Source organism: Oratosquilla oratoria, chromosome 26, assembly GCF_046742065.1.
Source record: "Oratosquilla oratoria isolate Oo_2021 chromosome 26, ASM4674206v1, whole genome shotgun sequence".
In the NCBI taxonomy this organism is placed as follows: Eukaryota; Metazoa; Arthropoda; class Malacostraca; order Stomatopoda; family Squillidae; genus Oratosquilla; species Oratosquilla oratoria.
Genome location: NC_134802.1, coordinates 22,741,351 through 22,763,308, shown reverse-complemented (window position 1 = coordinate 22,763,308; position 21,958 = coordinate 22,741,351). Strand labels below are relative to the sequence as shown.

Sequence of the window (21,958 nt, the reverse complement as noted above, 5' to 3'; positions counted from 1 at the left end):
AATGGTAGTACATACAAGAGTGATGTAGCCAGGATTTGTTGGGAGCAGAGGGTACAACCTGACCTCATAGTCAATGAGGGCTGTGACACTAGACACAAGGTGATGTCTTTCATAATGATTATGTAAAATATTATTACAACTAATATATGAAGATGAGGAAGCACACCAACTGGACCCCCCCCCCCTCCCATGTTTGCTTTTATTTGGGTGAAAAAAATAACACTACTTCCAATTATGGATAGTAAAAATTTAAATAGAATAATATATTAGGTAATGTAATTAATGGAAAATGAATTGCTAATACATAAACTCAAGCCTAATTCATTGTTGAAACATATTGGAACTGTATGAGAACATTTTGTTGATATTTTAATACTATCTCTACTAAGAGGAAATATTGGTGGTTGCTCATGTCACTGGGCTTTTTATTTCAACCTCATGTATGACTGTACCCACAGTACTATATAAAACAGCAACTTGAAATATAACAGGCAAAAAGAAAAAAAAATTGCCATAAATGTTTTTGAGAAGTGTTTGAGAAATATGATAGGTGGATGGATGGGGTGAAGGGGGCTTTGGGGGAAGAGGGGAATGTCTGTTGAGGAAGGACGGGAGTGGACAGAAGACGGGTGAATGGAGAATGGTTGTATATGGAAGATGTTGTGATGCATGAGGTGGAATGGACGGGGATGGTGGGTGAGGTAGTGTGTGTGAGCAAAATTTTGACGCAGCCTGAAGGGATTTCTCCCCGTCGCCGATTTAATGAAGTGGCCTTGCTGTGGATGTGCTGTGTCTTGCGACACTGCTTCTGACCCAGGGCAGTGGACAGGGTGCAGGGATGACCCGTCATCTAGGAGGTGCTAAGATGGGAGGGAGGGTGGAGGGGTGTGGAGTGTTTTCAGGGATGGAATGGGTGGGAGTGATTTTATGCCTTTTCCTTTTTGGCTACCTCCCTAGTAAGGGGGAAAAAGCCTTGGTATATGTATGTTACAAAATAGTGAGAAATGATGAAGTGAGACAGAATGTTGGGGATAGAGCTTGTGTATAGAGTAGATACAAGAATACTGTGGTGGTTTGGGCATATGGAAAGATTGAGGAAAGTCAAGCAGAAAGTGTGGAAACCAGAAGTAATGGAGTGAACTTGAGAGGTGAATGGATGGGTTGAAGGGAGCTTTAGATGTAAGAAGAACGTCGAGCAGGGAAGAGAGAATGCAAAAGATAGGAGTGGGTATAGGTTTTGATTGGATCTAAGGATGGCAACCTGAAGGGATTTTCTTTCTATCAACTTTGTGAATTAATTTGAGCAGATGAGAAGGGGTTTTGTGATGTGATGGAACGGTAGGGTTAAACCAACTCCAGCTGTTGGCCCTGTTGTGGAAGTGCTGTCTCACTACATAGCCCTCAACCTAAATGATGTAGTGGGGAATGGGAATGACCTATCATACTAGAGGAGCTGATATAGAATGGATGTTAAATGGGCTTTAACGTGTATGTAATGGATGTGTGCTCCAACATTGCAAACCTTCATATAATGGGGAATGAGCCTTTGGTATGTGCATGTGTGTTTTGTAATATCCATCTCTCCTCCTCCTCCTCCCCTTCCTCCTCCTCCCCTTCCTCCTCTTCCACCTCCCCCCTTCCTCCTCTTCCACCTCCTCCCCTCCTTTTTTTCAGAATAGTTCAGATAGTATTTAGTTACCTCAGTGGGGAAGCTTTGGGAAAGCCTTAGGGTCAGTTGTGATTTCTTCTACCACAGGCATACTGGAGTATATTTGGATATGCAGAAAGCTTTCATGTTAGAGTAGATTGTGTGTTGTCTGTATGAGGCATCAGGTAAACCTGATTTGGTGCAAACATATGTATTAGTTACATATTAAACCTTACTATCAGTACCTACTTAAGTGTCTAATCCACCTAATAATGAATTGCATAATATAGGAGTGGAAGAATGAGAGAGGCAGTCTTCTTTTTGGATATATGTATATATATATATATATACTGTATATATACATATAATATATATATATACATACACACACACAGTATCCATAAACTTTTGGCATGCATATATAGTCATGTATGTATACATTTTCATGTTATTTGAGATGGTTTGTAGTAACTCTTTGGTATGTTGCAGGTACGGTGGTAAGAGGTGCGGATCTGGTGGTGGTGGGTCCAGTGCGGTAGGCGTGCGAAGATCGCCCCGCTACGCCACTCAGCAGACAACCTCAACACGGCCTGGTCCTCCAAGGAAACATTCACTTCTTCAGCAGTACCTGGACAATCCTAATAAGATAAATAAGGTAAGATATTGGCTTTGTAAGATTGTCATGTTATTCATACTTTAACTTGATTAGTCATAAAAAGTTCTGACACATGGTGTGCACATGCATTCAGTTATGCATAGTACAGGTATCATCTTTTTGAGTTTAAATATTAATTGAATGTTGTTAGCTCATCCAATGTAAATTAATATATCATGTCTTCCTTCTACTTAACTTCCAAACCCATTCCCATGAACACATTTGTGTCCAGAACTCTTCCAGTCCTGCTTTTTGGCACCACTTTATAGTCCATTAATACCATGTCATTTACTTAACCACCCACCATCCTAACCCACATGTACTTCTGGTTGTCTTTTCTTAAACACTGTGTTCACTATTATCATTTCCCTTTCATAATGCGTGTTTAATATCTCTTCACTGTCATTCATTCCTGACACACCATACTTCTCTACTCCATCTACCAGCTTGTTTAAATCAATCCAAAATGCTTCAACCTCTTCCTTTCTATCTCTCTCTCTCTCTCCAAAAAAAAAAAAAAATGAAAAAAATGAAAAAAATGAAAAAAAAAAAAAAAAAAAATGAAAAACCAGATATAATGGGAATTGTGGAGACAAAATTAAGGGGTCCACTACCATCTAATAGTGTTGGACATGGGTTATACAATTATAGGATTAAAAATAGAAATGAGAAACAAGGCAGAGGAATTACATTTTTGGCCAAGAAAAACTTAAATGTGATGAAGGTTTCTGAGAGTAAAAATAGTGTGGAAATGATCATGATAAAAGTTGAAGACAGCAACATGAAAAGTAGAAAGTTTGTGGTGGTCTGTCCTCCCAAAGATGGACTCTTGGAAAGAGGGCAAGCATTCAAAAACATTAGATGATACAAAGCATTCATTAAATAAAATACTGAAGGATGGAGGGGATCACATGAAGAATCGTCTCCCCAGACTTTGACAGGGTGACAATTCTTCATGTGGGCTATCCTAGGGTGACAATTCTTCATGTGGGTTATCCTGAGTTTACGATTCTTCGGTTGCATAAGTTGATGACAATAAGCATAATCCTCTTTCAACCTAATCTATCTTTATTCCACTGTTGATATTCTGCTTACTGGGGTGTCAGTTCTTCAGGTGGGATCTCATGGGATGACTGTTCTTCATGTGGCCATTCTGGGGTGACAGTTCTTCATGTGACCCAGTGGAGGTAACCTGGTACTTATGGGAGATTTTAACTGCAAAGAAATCTGTTGGGAAAAGATGACAGTGAAAGGTGGAGAGGATCTATGGGGAAATGTATTACTTGACATGACTATAGAACATACAATGACATAACGAGTAAATGAAAATACCAGATACAGAGGTAATGAAGAACTGTCAAGACTAGATTTATTATTTACAACAGAACCTGAAATTGTTGTTAAAATTGAGTACAAGACACCATTTGGAAAGAGTGACCACATACTAATAGAGGCTGAACTAAAGGAAGAAATATATATGGAAAGAAAAGAAAAATACAGAAAAGGAAGATTGATATACATCAAAATGGACTTGGGGAAACTTAAGAAATTATTTCAAAATGCAAATTGGGAAGAATTCTACATTAACAAGACAAAAGGGGAAGAGAAATGGATGATCTTGCTGGAAATCTATAATGGAGTAAATAAATATATACTAAGACAGAAATAAGAGAAGGTGTATGTTAAATGCTGGTTCAACAGAAGATGCAGTGAGGCAAAAGATAAAGATAAAGCTTGAAAAAGATGGAGTAAAGATGAAAAGCCTGGAAAATGGCAAATATATATCAACCATAGAAATGAATATGTAAAAGTGCGCAGAGAGGAAAAAAGAAACTATGAAATAGACATAACAGAAAAATGTAAAGATCACCTCAAACTATTCTATAAATATGTGAATGGTAAATTAAAAAACAAAAAGGAAATGGTGAAACTATGCCATGGAAATATAGAATACACAGATCTAGAAATGGCCGAAGTCATGAACAATCACTTCAAGTCTGTTTTCACTAGAGAAAAAGTACAGCATTGGGATGAAGGAAGTGAAGTACAAGCTGCCCCCATGAGGGAAATAACAATAACACAAAAAAAAAAAAAAATAGATTATGTGAAATGAAATGGGTGGGAGTGATTTCTATGCATTTTTCTTTTTGGCTACTACCCCCCCGTGTAAGGGGGGGAAAGCCTTTGGTATATGTATGTAACAATCTTTGATGTTAGGAAATTGCACGGCCCAGACAGAATTGCAAATTGGATACTTAAAGAATGTAAAGAAAAACTAATGGACATAAGTTGCTCACCCAAAGAAGGGAAAATACCAAACGACTGGAAAAATGCCAACATTGTACCAATATATAAAGGAGGAAACAAAGAACCAGCTAATTACAGACCAGTCTCCCTCACAAGCACCTGTAGCTAAGATTTGTGAAAAAATGATCAAGAATAGATGGGTAAACCACCTGGAAGAAAATATAATAAACTCTAGACAATTTGGATTTGGACAGTGAAGATCATATGCTACAGATTTAATGTTTCTACTCAAGACTAATAGATATACAAGAAAAGGATGGATGAGCTGATTGTGCTTTCCTAGACGTACAAAAAGCCTTTGACAAAGTACAAGAGAGAGAAAAAACAAAACAAAAACATACGAGGGATACAAGGTAACCTACTAAACTGGATGGAGGATTTCCTGCATGGTAGAAAAAAGAGTAGTGCTCAGAAAAAAGTGTTCAGGCAGGGAGGAGGTGGTTAGTGGAGTTCTACAGGGATCAGTATTGACTCCAATAATGTTCACTACTTATGTGAATGACATGGATGAAGATGTGGAATGTTACACAAGCTTCTTTGCAGATGATGCTAAATTGTTGAGGAAAGTGAAAATCGAAACGGATTGTGAATCGCTACAGAGAGACCTAAACAAGGTTTGGAAATGGAGTCAGAAGTGAGAAGTAGACATCAAGAAATATAGCATAATGGAATTCGGAAAAAAAGTAAAAAAAGAATATCAGGACAATATACAGTTGGAACAAAAGAAGTGAAGAAAGTGGGATCAGAAAAAGACCTAGGAGTAATTATCTCAAATGACTTGGCCCTTGATAAACAAACAGAATTGTTGAAGAATCCTACAACTTGCTAAGATCAATAAAAGTAGCTATTATCTATTAAGATGAAGAAATAGTTAAAAAGAATTAGTCATACTAATAAGGCCTAGACTGGATTATGCTGTGACACAATGGTCACCCAGTACCAAAAAGAATATAAATTGAGAGAATCCAGAGAGCAACCATGAAAATTGCCCCAGTACTTTCAAACCTGTCATATGAGGAGAGACTGGCTAAATTGATATTACCAACTTTGGAACAAAGAAGTGAGAGGGGCAACCTACTGACCATCTACAGAATCATGAAAGGCACGGAAGTCCTTGATAGAGAGGACTTACTAAATTGGGACAAGAAATACAAAAGGACATGGAAATAAACTCAAAAAGGATAGTTATAGAAGAGACGAAAAAAAGTTTCCCACACAGGGTGGTGGACATCTGGAACAAACTGGACAAAATAATAGTGTGTGCAAAAACCATACATGAACTTAAGAACAAACTAGACACTGCAAGATATACAGATATATTACAACAAGGTAAATAGATGGGACACCACGAGCATAGCTCCCCTTCCTGTAAGATACAACTAGGTAAAATACACATACACACACACTTGGCAACGTGCACTCACTAACAGGCCTATATTTCCCATCCTAATCTCACCTTTACCGACATTATCCTCAGTGACACTTCTCTTCATCCCACCACATACTATCTCATCAATTATCAACAGTGCCACCAGTGACAACATACTATAATACTGTACTCCAGTGGATCTAGGACAATTGTGTCCAGGTAATTGTGTCCCAGACAGTTGTGTACCTGTACAATTGTGTACCAGATAATTGTGTAATTGCTTAATTGCAAAAAATTATAAGGAATTAGGGATTTTGATATAAAATACACTTATGTTTAATGGCCCAGACATTTGTGACCCTGGCTGCGTAATTATGTAAACCAGGTAATATTTAAAGATTAAAAAGGAATAAAAGTCTAAAGTATTTAGATTTTTAAATTTCTGTAAAATTGTGTCCAGATAATTGTGTCCCAGACAGTTGTGTACCTGGACAATTGTGTATCAGATAATTGTGTCCCAGACAGTTGTGTACCTGGACAATTGTGTATCAGATAATTGTGTAATTGCTTACTTGCAAAAAATTATAAGGAATAAGGGATTTTGATATAAAATACACTTATGTTTAATGGCCCAGACATTTGTGACCCTGGCTGCGTATTTGTGTAAACCAGGTTATATTTAAAGATTAAAAAGGGAATAATAGTCGAAAGTATTTAAATTTTTAAATTTCGTAAAATACACTAGTTGTGTAACATTATTGAAAAATATATGAACAATAATTATATTTTATTTACTGGTTGTGTATGTAGATGTAGAGTAAAATGCTCAAAATACTAAAAATAAAATATAGCTCAAATAAAATAAAAAGCTGTATGTTGTGGGTTATCACTTTTAACAAAAATTATCTTGTTAACATGATTGTATGTTTCTAACAGTCATTCTCTTATTTATATTTTTACTTTTTTGTTGTACTACTTTAATCTGTTTTTTAATACATTGGCTTCCTCTTTTTTCAATATTTCAATTAATTTCCAAATAAAAGTGTAGTGCCAAGTTAAAGAATTTTTCAAAGGAATTCTTCTAAACTGGTGTTAGATCTGAACAACTGATTAGTCACACATTCTCCAACATTCCAAGGCTCCATAGGAAAAATTTTTTTTATTCTTACTCCTTTTCATCCTCTTGGTGTTTTTATTTGTAATATTTCTGCAACTACAAATTTAATTTTAAATTCTTTATTTTTTCAAGTAACACTAATTCATTAGTGTATCAAATATTTAAATCCTTTTTCCCTGTGATTCTCGCAATTAACCAATTACACAATTTGCAAATATAGAAATAAGTGGCTTTTAATTTGTAATATTTCTAAAGCTACAATTATAACTTTTTAGAGGGAGTGAACATGAGGGGACGTCCTAGGATGAGGTGGATGGATGGGGTGAAGGGGGCTTTGGGGAAGAGGGGAATGTCGGTTGAGGAAGGAAGGGAGAGGACGGAAGACAGAGGTGAGTGGAGAATGGTTGTATATGGATGATGTTGTGATTGCATGAGGAGGAATGGGCAGGGGGTGGGGGTGGGGGGTAGTATGTGTGAGTAAATTTTGACGCAGCCCGAAGGGATTTCTCCCCGTCCTCTCCTTATATGCAAGGGGGGTCGCCGATTAAATGAAGCGGCCTTGCTGTGGATGTGCTGTGTCTTGCGACACTGCTTCTGACCCAGGGCGGTGGGCAAGGTGCAGGGATGACCCGTCATCCAGGAAGTGCTCAGATGAGAGGGAGGGTGGGAGGGGTGTGGAGTGTATTTAGGGATGAAATGGGTGGGAGTGTTTTTATGCCTTTCCCTTTTTGGCTACCTCCCTTGAAAGGGGGAAAAAGCTTTGGTATATGTATGTATGTATGTACAATTATAACTTTAAATTCTTTATTTTTTTTTAACAGTGTTAATCCATGAATGTATAGAATATCTAAATTCCTTATAATTTTTGCAATTAAACAGTTACGCAATTATCTTGTATGCAGTTGTCTGGGCTGCGACTGTCCATTCATAGTACTCCAACACATCTTTCCCTTTTAGTTTTGTTGCATTTGACACAACACATTCATATTTCTTCTCACAAACATACATACTACCAGTCTCTTCTTATTTGGTTGCATCAGTACTATGTAATTTACATTCATTGACCCAATTACCAGGGTTCTGGTTGGGGTCCTCCCAGTTCCACTATGCCATGACTTTTCATAGGAGAAAAATACAATGGGAATTCCCCAGTCCTCTCCCTCCACCCTATCAAGTCACCTTCTATGACACACATGGGTACACAGTAGTGGCATTCTAACTACCACCACCATTGCTACTGTCACAGGGATAAGAGGAGGAAGAGGTAGTCATAGAAGTGGTAAAGACTAGGTTCATCTAGGTAACAGAAATGAGGGACAGCACTGCAAAACATCTCTTATTATTCCTGTGATAGCAGAGATTTTGCTATCAATCAATCGTTGCCACAAAGTTTCACTATATGGAACTGGCATTGGTCTTTGGAACATCCCTCTGTGAAGAAACTTTGGACTGATGTCTGTGTTGTATCAATGTGGGAATGTTTTTATGTCACTGACAGAAAATTGTAGAAAGATGAGTGTGTTTGATGGTTGTCAACTCCACATGTGTGAAAAAAGTAAGAAATACAGATTAACTTTTCAATCTGAGCAAGAGTGTTAGGCTGTCTGATGTATGATGGTTTGATGATCCATCACAATATGTGCGTTATGAAAATACAAGGCAAGTGAAAGGAGAAAATGTGTATTTACCTAGTTTTATTATATGGGATGGGAGCTATGCTTGTAGTGACCCATCTTTGTATCTTTCAGCATCATGTTTGTTCTTAAATTCTCGAATAGTATTTGTACACACTGTTGCCTCATCCAATTTATTCCAGATATCCACCACTCTGTGCGGGGAGCTATTCATTTTCAGATCTCTTCTATAACTATCCTTTTTGAGATTTTCATGTCCTCTTGTTTTCCTTTTGTCCCACTATAATAAATTATCTCTAGGACTTCCATTCCTTTCATAATTCTGTAAATAGTCAGCAGATCTCCTCTTTCTCTTCATTGTTCCAGGGTTGGTAGTTCCAGTTTGGACAATCTTTGTTCATATGTCAATTTGGAGAGTGTTGGTACCATCTTTGTCATTGATATTTGTATACTTTCTAGTTTCTTTATATTCTTTTTAGTACTGGGTGTCCATAGTGTCACAGCATACTTCAGTCTTGGTCTTATCAGTGTAACTAATATTTTCTTTACCCTTTCCTCATTCAAATAGTCAAAAGCCACTTTCATCAACCTTAGTAAATTGAAGATTTCTCCGACTATTTTGTTGATATGCTCATCTGGTGACATGTCTTTGCTGATAATTACACCTAGGTCCCTTTCCGAGCTTGCTATTTTGACTTCCTCTGCACCAGTTTTGTATTTCCTTGATATTCTATTTTTACTTTTTCCAAACTTTATTATACTACATTCTGTAGTGATTCACAATCTTCCTCTATACTTTCTTTAATATTTTTGCATCATCTGCAAAGAAGTTCATATAACGTTCTACACCTTCATGTCATTTATATATATGGCAAACATAATCAGAACCAATACCGAACCTTGTGGGACTCCACTTAACATTACTTCCCAGGTCAAGTATTTGTCTCCAAGTACTACCCTCGTTTTTTAAACCAAGTCAAGAAATCTTCCATACATTCCAATAATTTTCCTTGAATACCACCTATTGATTCCAGTTTTCTTAATTGCTTTTTGTGTGGTACTTTATCAAATGTATGATAATTTGTGAACATTTCACCATGACTATAGTAGCCCTATCTTCTTTAACTGTTCATGTAGTAATAATCAACTTTTACTGAGAACACTTTTTAGTTTATGATGAGCTTGTATAAATAAAATATAAGCTCTACAGTATTTATTTACAAAGGATTACAAAGGCGGAGCATACCGACAGGAGACCTTTTGATCCATATCTAGGTCGGATGCGAAAAAAAAAAATCATATTAATAATAAAATAATAAATAAAAACTATGATAATGTAAATAACAAATAAAATACATAAATAAATTCATAGGTATAGTTAAATAATAAACAAACGGGTAAATAGTAAATAATAATAAATTGACATATAACTAATAATAAATAAAAATCAGACAGACAAATTATAACAAAACAAAAACAAATAATATAAGATAAATTATAATCATTACAGCATCTTACTTAGGTATTTATCTAAATAATTCTTAAAGCTTTGAACTGAACTACATTGCACTACCTGTGCAGAAAGTTTATTCCATTCATTAACTACACAGTTGGCAAAGTTGTTTCTACCTACTTCCAAATTGAATCTATTTCCGGACAGTTTGAAACCATTGTTTCTTGTCTGATTCTCATTCAATGTAAAAATTTGGTCACTTTTGATGTTGTCAATTCCCTTTAGAATTTTAAAGACCTGTATCAAGTCACCTCTGAGTCTACGCTTTTTTAGGGAAAACAGATTCATATGTTTTAGTCGATTTTCGTATGATTTATTTTTGATATTTGGAATCAGTTTTGTGGCTCGCCGTTGTACTCTTTCCAATCTGTCAATGTCTTTAATGAGATTCGGTGACCATACGGAAACAGCATATTCCAAATGTGGACGAACTAACGAATTATATAGCTTGTTAATGAGTGATGGACTTTTGAAATCAAAAGATCGCGCAATGAGTCCTAGAATCTTATTCGCTTTCTCAGAGGCTGAAATACACTGCTTGGATGATTTGAGGTCGTTACTGATAATTACGCCGAGATCTTTTTCACTATCCACTTTTGTTAACGAATTTCCAAATAACTTGTAATCGTACTTACTGTTATTTTTACCTATGTGCATTACCTTGCATTTACTTCTGTTAAAATTCATTAGCCACTTTTCAGACCATTGCTGTAATTTATCTAAATCTTCTTGAATATCTAATTGGTTTGAGTGATCATTTGCCACTCCGCACAGTTTTGTATCATCAGCAAATTTGGAAACAGTAGATTTTAGTCCATGGTCTATATCATTTATATATACTATGAATAGAAGTGGCCCAAGAACGGAACCCTGAGGAACTCCACTTGCAACACTTTTCCATTCAGAAGTTTTTCCATTTAAAACAACTCTCTGTTTTCGATCATTCAACCAATTACTAGTCCAACCTAATAGGCTACCACTTATTCCATGCAAAGCTAGTTTAGTAAGTAGTCTTTCGTGTGGGACGGTATCAAAAGCTTTTGCAAAGTCTAGATATACTAAATCTATATTGTTTCTTTTGTCATAATTCGAGATAACTGTGTTGTAGAATTCGAGTAAGTTAGTCACGCAAGAACGTTTCCGTCTGAAACCATGCTGGCTATCATTTATCAAACGGTTACTTTCTAAATGATGTTCGATAGCATCTCTGATGATAGTTTCCATTATTTTTCCTACGATTAAAGTCAAACTTATAGGCCTATAGTTATTTGGTTTCTTTTTGTCACCTTTTTTGAATATGGGAGTAATGTTAGCTAGCTTCCATTCTCTTGGGACATCTCCGGATATGATGGATTTCTTGAAAATAATTTACCAAGGTGCTATGCTCGTTGTGACCTGTTTTAGTATCTCTCCAGATCCAGTTTATTCTTGAACTCGTGTATAGTTCTGGCATTCACTGTTTCACTGTTTAGTTTGTTCCAGTGTGTGTGTGTGTGTGTGTGTTTACCTAGTTGTATTATACAGGAAGGGGAGCTATGCTTGTAGTTTGTGTGTGTGTGTTTGTTCACATAGGCCTATCATATTTTTCCCTGCCAGCTCACCCCTCTAATTCTCTCTCTTAACCCATTAGTTGTTGTAGCAATATAAGGCAGGATTTTTCTTTTTCTGGGTGTAAGTGAGACACACACATTTATGCTTGGGATGGCTAGATGACACAATATATAATATATAAAGCTGTAATATTTCCCTTTCTCTTGTTCTCTTTCACACTGAATGTGGATAACCACAGAAATTGTCATCAAGAAAAAAAAAGGGGGGGGGGCATGATCAGGCTTGTACATAGGATCAATTTTTTCTCTTTCTTTGAAAAAAAAGTGAAAGAAGGAATACACACAAGTCCATTATCTGTTATCACCAGCTGCCCAATGTATAATAACCCAACACAAAATGAGGGTGGGGCATGATCTGATTTATATAATTGGTGAGTAAAGCAGTAGACCCTCGGGGATACTATACAGAAGGAGAACCTACACAGAATAGGGGGTCTTTCAGCTACAACTACAAACTAAATATTATCAGGACACTGAAGTTAGCATCCTTGTACATCCACTCACATCTCAGTCATATGCTGAGGATTAAGTTAATGGTGAGAGGTCTTTGGTCCAGTTTGGAGATCAAATCTCAGCCCCTCAGGGCTGCACCACTTGATAGAGTTGAGGGGGTTGATGGGTTTTGAAAATGAGCAGCTTCTCTGTCCAACTTTTATGACCACCTCATGCAATTACTCATTGTTAGTCCCAATTTTTGCTAGTAACACAAATGTGTAGCTCTCATCAACAGGGGTACCTCAGAACAGTCCCTAAAATACTGATTGCATGTCACCATGAAGTCAGTGCCCGAGTGCAGGGTAGAAGGTATAACTATCTATATATACCAAGAGCTTTTTCCCTCTTATAAGGGAGGTAGCTAAGTCAGATGCACGTACCATTTCCCACCCATTACACTCCCTTTCCACCCCTCCCATCTCGGATCCTCATGGATGATGGGTCATCCTTGCATCCACCAACTGCCCCAGGTCAAATGCAATGCAGCAAGACACAGAACATCCACAACAACGCCACTTTTCTTAATCGGTGACCCCCTCTCTGTCCTCTCGTGCAGAAAAAGAGAAGACGGGGAGAAGTCCTTTTGGGCTACATTTACTGTACATATAAGCACCTCCTGCCCCCCCCATCCCCCATATACACTCATTTTTCACTCATATTTATTTCCTGCCTGCTCCCTTCCTTGCTCAATGCCCCCTTCACCCCTTCCATCCATCTCATCTTCAGTTGTTTCCTCAAATTTACTCCCTCCACCACAGCCTTCCACACCTCTTTGACTAATCTTTCACCACTCATTCTTTCCATGTGTCCAAGCCAATCCAATAATCTTTCATTAGTTCTGTCTACCATATCCTTTTCCACTTCCACTCTCCTCCTTGCCTCATTTCTCACACTATCCAATCTAGTAACCCTTACCATGCTTCTCAGACATTTCATCCCAAACACACTTAAACTTTTCCTCAGTGCTTCTCTTTAATTCTAAGTCTCTGTCCCATACACTGCCATCAGCACAATCACCCCTTCATACAATCTCCTCTTTGCATCCATTCCCAGTTGCCTATTTATGAATTTTTTTAAACCCCCTAAGGCATTAACTTCCGTCTACAATTTACCTCCACCTCCATTCTTTCCATTCTTACCACATGCAACCCCAAATACCTAAATGTATCAACTTCCTCCAGCCTCTCTTCTTTTAGACTTCCAACTCGCTGCCATCCTCTACCCTTGTACATCTCATTACCTTGCATTTACCTTCAACTTTCTCCTGTTGCATACCTTTTCAAACTCCGTCATTAACTCCCTTAAACCTCTGACTCTGAAATAACTGCAGTGTCATCAGCAAACAACAACTAGCTCACAGCATAATTCTTTCACCAGTTCCATGACAATATAGATTGCCATAACCAATCCTTAGCTTCAAAATTCATGGCACCAAGATACTACTAGCTTGGCAGTAGTGATTGGCAATTCAGCACCACAGATGTTCTTGCCACATGGATTTTATTTTATTTTAGGTATTGTGCAATATTGGCTTTGATTTACAGATTAATACTATACGAATGGTGATACTGGTAACATGATATTGTATATCCAGAGTAGCAAGTAATTTGACAGCAGTGGTTTGAATTTCAGTAGCATGAATATGTAGGATGAAGACTAGATTTCCCACCTTCCAAGGTGCAAAATGTGTAAATATGTAATTATTGTTAGGTATTGTCTAATATTAGCTTTGATTTACAGAACTTCCCATACCAGAGAGTTGCATACTACTCGGAGAATCAACACCTTATTTCTTCCTTAAGTAACTTTTGGGCCAGTCTGGTTGCCATTGCTACAAAAGAGACCAGGGGAAACACATTGATTAATTGCCATACCAACCTATCAGTAACCATCTATAAACAGTTCAGAAGAACTTCCATAGCATGATTACCAGCAATCAACTAATCAAACACAGTTTACAAACTCTACAGAATGGAGCACTGAGAGTAATAACTGTATTCACCAAAAAGACCCGTAGGGACACCTACATGCAGAAACGAAAATCCTCTCAATAGAACATCAGATGAAAAAAACAGGAATGCAGTTCTATGCCAGAACCTTTAACAATACACACCCTTCACACCACATCTCACAAGCACCACCAACAGAACACAAAAAAAGCTACACCTGCAGCATACAACTCAAGCATCAACCACAGCCTACCACCCAAACCACACATAAACACATTTACCCCATTTTGATATAGACCACCAAACTCGATATGCCAACAACCCCAATACAAGTCACATAGAGAAAACCCTCCCACTCCAGACAAGAACCACACTAACATGCCTAGACTGAGGTCAACATCTGTCATTAACATCTTGAATACAATGACACCTATATATGTGTCATGAGCCATGAGTAGGGTATATGAGTATACCAGCAACAACTTGCTGACTTCCGTATTCTGTGAACGGGCTTGATCACGTTTTCTGTGACATTATATTTATTCAGGGTGAAAGAGAACAAGTATAACAGTAGTAACTTCATATTTTGTAATGCATGTATTGTGATGCATCATTGTACATCAGGCATCAGGTTAAGATGGTACCGACACAGAATAGGCCTGGCCCCAGATTTAAACTGCCCCAGATGCAACCACCACACAAAAGACACAGAACACCTTGTACTACAATGCCCCACACCAAAGAAACCCTGACAACACAATATCTTTCCCTAAGTGACTTGTGGTCTCTTCCAGAGGCTGTTGCTAGTTTCCTGGAGACAGCAGAGTCATCTGTAAGAGAGACCAGGGGCAATGGATTGATTGATTGATAAATTAGTTGATTATTGTTGCCTTGAGTTTTCCTAGATTTGTTTCTTTTTGATATTTTCCCCGAGTGACTTATGGTCCTCCCTGGGGACTGTTACCAGTTACCTGAAGGCTTTAGGTCTTCTGCAAGAGAGACCAGAGGCAACAAATTGATTGATTGTTAATTGAAAAACCTACATCCCAACAGTAGTTAGCAATGATCTATCAGATTTCCCTGCTTAAGAAACCTTGGAGTGATGTTTGGGTTGTATTATTATGAGGCCAAAATGTCGTCAGCTGAAAGTAGGAGGGGAGCAGTTGCCAATTGTCAGCTCTCTTATTTTTGAAGATACGCAAGAAAACAAGGGTGGTGGCTGGGAGGAGGTGCATACCTTGACTTGGCTACCTCCCTTATAATGTGGAAGAAACCCTTGGTATATAGATAGGTAGATAATAAGAGATCATTGGTCAAGTCTAAAGACTGGTTGTTGAGGACCTGCACCTCTAGATGCAAGTGAAGTTTGCAGGGTTTGAAGATGGGCAGCAGTGAGATGCTGCTCTGTCATGTCTTTCTCATCACAGGACCATCTCACCATACCAGTGGTGATACTGATCAAATGTTGTTTACCTATCAGTGGTGATGTTAAAATTCTTGATACCCAGATTTGCAATTACCACAACAGTAGTAATTTGAACTTTAGTAGGAGGGTATTCTCCAGTGTTTGCTTTGATATATAGAATATTATCATAATAGTCGTGGTACTGATCAAGTATATATTAGTTACATATCAACAGTGATATCATTGTCCCAAGAATTGATCTCTTAACTTGGAAACCACAGAACTTCTTGAAAATCTTTTGGAAAATATAAATTCTGAAATTGTTCATCAGACCTTAAAAGGTTCCAGAAACCAGAGATTTGTTGTGAAAATTTTGGATTACTTGGAAATTCCTTATGGGTCCCTGGAAAGTATTGCTATTTTTCTAACATTTTCAAACTAATTTTGTTCCAGGCATTAGAGAATTGATCAGTGAGGATTCTAACAATGAAGAGCTTTGTGTATTTGTAACTTAGGAACAAGTTCCGCTTTACAAAAGAAAAGGGGACAATGTGAGTGTAGTAGTTCCAGAGGGATATGAGTTTGTTAAGTGTATTTGGGTGTATGAGAGGGTTTTGATTGAGAGGATTAGGGGAGGAACAGAGTAATTGGTGAGGAACAATGTGGGTTTACAATGGGTAGTGGTTGGGTGGATCAGATTTTTATGGTAGGCAGATATGTGAGAAAGCTTTAGGAAATGGTAAGGATTTTTATGTGCTTGTATGGATATGGAAAAGGTTTATGACAGGGTTGATAGGAAGGTTTGTGGGAGGTACTGCAGACATATGGGATAGAATGAAAGTTGTCAAGAGCAGTCAAGATTTTTTACAAGGGTAGTAGAGCCTGTATTAGAATTAGAAATGGAGAGTGTGAGTGGTTTGAGGTAGAAGTGGGACTTTACCAGGGAAATGTCATGTTGCCATGGCTGTTCAATTTATACATGAATGGAGTGATGTGGGAGGGTAATAGGTTGGGGATTGGAGATGGTTAAAGAAAATGGAGAAAAATGGGAGATAAGCTAGTTGTTGTTTGCTGATGACACTGCACTTGTGGCAGGATCAATGGTGGAATTAAGGAAGTTAGTGATGGAGTTTGGGAAGGTGTGTGAAAGAAGGAAGTTGAAGATAAGTGTGGGTAAAAGTAAGGTGATGAGATGTACAAAGGGAAAGGATGGCAGTAAATTGGAGAGAGAATGGAGGAATTGGATACCTCTAGATACTTGTATGCAAATGTGGTGGGAAAGGGAGGAGTGGATGTGGAAGTAGAATGTAGATTGAGAGAAGCAAGTAAATGGCTTGGGCGATTAAAAAATGTAATGAGAAATAGACATATAAATGAAGTGGTTCTGTGGATGTGCTGTGTCATGCTGCATTGCTTCAGACCTATGGCAGTGGGCAAGATGCAGGGATGACCTATCATCCAGGAGGAGCCAAGATGAGAGGGAAGGGTGGTGAATGGGAGTGGAGTATGTAGGGATGAAATGTGTGGTAGTGGATTTATATTTGACTTTGGCTACTTCCCTTGTAAGGGGGGAAAAGCCTTTGGTGTATGTATGTAGGAACAAGTGATGGGTAATTGTAAATGTTGAGCCTACAAAACTTACATCAAAGAGAATTGCCTTGGCACCCATCTTCACGGAGGTTGACCTGATGACAGATCGAATACTTCCACTAGTGAGTTGGACCAAGGGCATAGTTAATTAAATTACATGCCACAGAGTTGTCTTAAAGGGACACAGTCCTAGCTTCCTAATAGTGAATAGTTAGCCACATTAAACTGATTATATCAATCCTCCATTTGCACAACTCCTCAGTATCCTCACCTCCATCTGGATATGCAGCCTTAAGTGACTGACACTAGGGTGTCAGACTGTGCCCAGGGGAGTTAACTTTAATTATATTTCCTTTATCTTTTCACATAAGGAGAGCTGACAACTGATTATTGTTCTCCCCTAACTACAATAAGCTGGTGACAAAAACAGTTCCACTGTCCTTTTCCAGAGACCTGTAGAAAGCCCTGGGGATCATTGCTAGCTGCTGTGTGGCTGTGGATTTCCTGTCAAGGCAATAATTCTTATAATTATTAGATAAGAAACCTTAAGGTGCTTGGTTTTATATGACATATACATATCTCCCTCTAAAGTTTAATTTCTTTTGTTTTTGCAGTCAAGGCAGGCCAAAGGACAAATCACAGTCCATGGTGGCGGCAGTACAAACAACGCCTCGTTACATAAGTCTCAAGACAATCCTGACAGTGGGGTGGTTGGTGCTGTCACAGGGGGTAGGGCGTGTGTAGATAGCAACCAGGAAGAAACGACTCGCCAATGGTCATCACCCTATAGCACCCGTTCCTCGTCCTCCTTACAGCACCAACGCTACCTTTCTCACCGTGCTAACCGACGCAACCGAATGAGTATGGGCCAAAAAGTTACTGGTAAGTACTGTCTTTATGTTCCAAGATGAAGAAGAATGCGTATCACTTAACTAATACTAACCCTCCTTTCAACTTCCTCTTTAAATGTTTCCTTTGCCATCTCCACGGCTCCACTTCTTCAATATGATATTGTCCAATGATAGAGTGGTGGTTATTGGTGGCCCAATACAACTCCTTCTATATTCTGTTTTCCTCCCCTCTCCTTAACCTCCCATTCACTTGTCCCTTCCTCCCATCCACTCCTCCTCTCCCTTCCTTCTCCGCACCCTTCCTCCCATCCATAATTAGTAGGGCCCATTTATGCATAGTGGCATGGGAGAACTCTCCAATGCCCCCCCCCCTCTCCCTCCCTCTCTCTCTCTCTCTCTCTCTCTCTCTCTCTCTCTCTCTCTCTCTCTCTCTCTCTCTCTCTCTCTCTCTCTCTCTCTCTCTCTCTCTCTCTCTCTCTCTCTCTCTCTCTCTCGCAGTGCTCCTCATGTATTAAAAGTCAGCAGTGGCATGGGTGAATAATACAAAGGGCACATGGGGCTCCATTGCGTGTGATATTACCATGACTGTTGAAGGTACATATGGATGGGTTATAATTGCAAAAGGACTAAGCAGAGGTTTGGAATTATTGGGTGTGGAAGTGAAACAGTTGCTATTTACAGATGACCCTGTGCTTAGGATTGATTCTGTAGAGACTGTAGTAGTTGGTGACGGTTTGGAGGGGTACATGAGAAGAGAATGCAGCTATATGCTGCAGAGGTGTGGGCATTAAGGAAGAAGAAAGAGAAACAGAAGGAGAGGATAGAAATGATAATGTTGGAGTGCCTGATTTGAGTTTTCCAGGGAGAGGAGGAGTAATAGTAGCAGTAGCATCAAGGACATAAAGTTAAAGACAGGATTAGTGCCAGTAGTGGAGAAGGTAGGAAAGGTATGCGTGAGGTGGTGTGATCATGTTTTAAGGGTGAAGGAATGTAATCATGTGAAGGTGGCATGGAAGACTCAGGCAGAGGGGAAAAGGTTGAGAGGAAGATGGGAGAGAAGGTTGAAAGGGGACAGAATTGAGAGAGACATAAGGTTGTTAGGCATAGATGAAGAGGATGGAGAAGAATGAAGCTATTGTTGAAAGAGTGAAAGAAGATTATGAGTGAATGTGGACAGAATTGATTATGAAATATACAGTAAGTTGAATGGGTGGGAATGGTTTCTATGCCTTTTTCTTTTTGGCTACCCCTCGTGTATGGGGGAAAATCTTTTGGTATATGTATGTATGTATGAATGTTAGTCTTAACCCCTTCAGTATGAATCTATTTCTTGCGTGCAGCATCAGCTGCCTGATGTACAGTGATTTGATGATGTATCACAACACTCTTTATAAGATGTAAAGTTACAGCTGTATTACTTGTTCCCTTTCACCCAAAATGTTAATAACCATAGGAAATTCAATCAAGCCTGTTTACAGAATATGGGGATCACTCGGCTACAACTACAAAATAAATATAATCAATGCAGGTGTCCTCGTATACACACTCGTTCCTCATAATGCTGATGTCTGGATCATCTCAGAGGGGGTTAAGGTCACAAGGCATGAGGATGTAGAGTTCCAAGCATTTAGGGTTGAATAGTGTGGTGAATGGAGGAGTAGATGTTTAGGTAGAATGACAAGTGATATAAGAAATTAGCATTATAGGATTAATGCAAGGAGAAGGTGAATGGAGGAGTAGATGTTTAGGTAGAATGACAAGCGATATAAGAAATTAGTATTATAGGATTAATGCAAGGAGAAGGTCATATAAAGCTGTGTACACACAGTGCTGTATGGAGCAGAGACTGAACAAAGAGATGGAAGGGAAGAAAATCAATGTTTTTAACTTGAAGTGTTTGAAAATTATGCCAGGTGTTACAAAAAAATGGGTAGGGAAAAATATGGAATGAAGCAAAGAAATGGCTAGGAGAAAACTTGTATATGTTAAAGCAGAGAATGTTGGGCATGTGGGTATATTAATAGAAAGAATGACGAGAAACTAAGAGAGTATGGAAAGAAATGGATAGAGTTAGCTCAGAGGAAGACCAAGAATACAATGGATAGGTGGGTGGATGGGGTGAAGAGCACTTCAATTCATGTAGATTGTCAATTGAGCAAGGAGAAAGTGGAAAAAACAGGAATATAGGAGGGGAGGATGTGAATGAATAAAAGTATAATATGGTCTGAAGTGATGTTTTCATTTGGTTCATTAGATGGATTAGAAAGGGGTTTCTATATGGTGAAGCAATGGAAGTAAACAAGTTCCAGCTGACAGGCTTAGTTGTTGAAGAGCACTATCATACTGCATTGCTTTTGATCCAGGTGATAGGCCAGGGAGGATCTTTTAGGGAGAAATGACTTTTGGTATATTTATGAATGAACATTTGCTTCCAATTCGAGATTTGTATCCTGCAAGTGGGATATAGGAGGTATCAGTCCTTCACTCAGTGTACCTGTATATTTACTAAATGGAAGTGTCCTAAAAATGTAAATAGGAGGTGCCAAGATGGGGAGGAAGGTGGATGGGAGTGGAATATATGGGAAATAAAATGGATGGGAGTGATTTCTATGCCTTTTTCTTTTTGGCTCCCCCCCCTGTGTAAGGAGGGGGAAAACCTTTGGTATATGTATGTACAATTTTTTTTATATACAATATGTGGAAGCTCACTAGCCAAGCGGGTTAGAGCATCATTACTTGCAGCGAAGGCCGAAGGGATGGTGGTTCAAATCCTGCCACCGGCGAACCAAGGGCATGGTTCATTAACTTCCATGCTACAAAGTCCTTTGTGAGGGACACTGTCCTAGCCTTCTGACAAGGGAGAGTTTGTGATGTTAAACCATATCATCATACATTGTGTGGTACTTCCCATGTGTGTAGATAAGGTTCATCCTGATATGGAACTATCTATCAAATGCACTGTTAGTGCCCTTTGATGCCATCAGCTCTTGTCAACATGGGCAGATGGCCTTGAATGTTTGTCAGTATTTTGTTTGGATATGGACACATGAGACTATATGAAGGGATAATTGTGGCAATGACACTGTATGTGGCAGAGACCTGGAATTTAAGATATGGAGAGAGGAAAATTTTGAATGTGTTTGAGATGAAATGTGAGAGAATTATGGTGAGGTTATAAGGTTGGAAGCTTGCTGGCTGAGCAGATTAGGGCGTCATTACTTGCGGCGAAGGTCGAGGTGAGGGAGGTTCGAATCCTGCCACCGGCGAAGTTGAACCAAGGGCATGGTTCGTTAAATTCCACAATACAAAGCCCTCTGTGAGGAGCACCGTCCTAGCCTTCCTATAGGGGGGAATGTGTGACATTAAACCATATCATCATCATATCATACATACATATACATATACCAAGGCTTTTTCCCCCTTTCAAGGGAGGTAGCCAAAAAGGGAAAGGCATAAAAACACTCCCACCCATTTCATCCCTAAATACACTCCACACCCCTCCCACCCTCCCTCTCATCTGAGCACCTCCTGGATGACGGGTCATCCCTGCACCTTGCCCACCGCCCTGGGTCAGAAGCAGTGTCGCAAGACACAGCACATCCACAGCAAGGCCACTTCATTTAATCGGCGACCCCCCCCCCCCTCTCTGTCCCCCCTTGCATATAAGGAGAGGACGGGGAGAAATCCCTTCGGGCTGCGTCAAAATTTACTCTCACACACTACCCCACCCCCCTGCCCATTCCTCCTCATGCAATCACAACATCATCCATATACAACCATTCTCCACTCACCTCTGTCTTCCGTCCTCTCCCTTC

At 38.9% G+C, this 21,958-nt stretch overlaps 1 protein-coding gene across 8 annotated transcripts in view; it reads left to right on the top strand.

The window, feature by feature from the left end:
• gus (splA/ryanodine receptor domain and SOCS box containing gustavus) overlaps positions 1–21,958 on the top strand; it is a 224,981-nt gene that overhangs the window by 157,890 nt on the left and 45,133 nt on the right. For all 8 annotated transcript variants that reach the window (XM_076209427.1, XM_076209424.1, XM_076209428.1 and 5 more), the window contains 2 exons: positions 2,138–2,303; positions 17,907–18,174. In XM_076209427.1, coding sequence (XP_076065542.1) covers positions 2,138–2,303; positions 17,907–18,174 — 434 coding nt within the window. The remainder of the gene's footprint in view (positions 1–2,137; positions 2,304–17,906; positions 18,175–21,958) is intronic.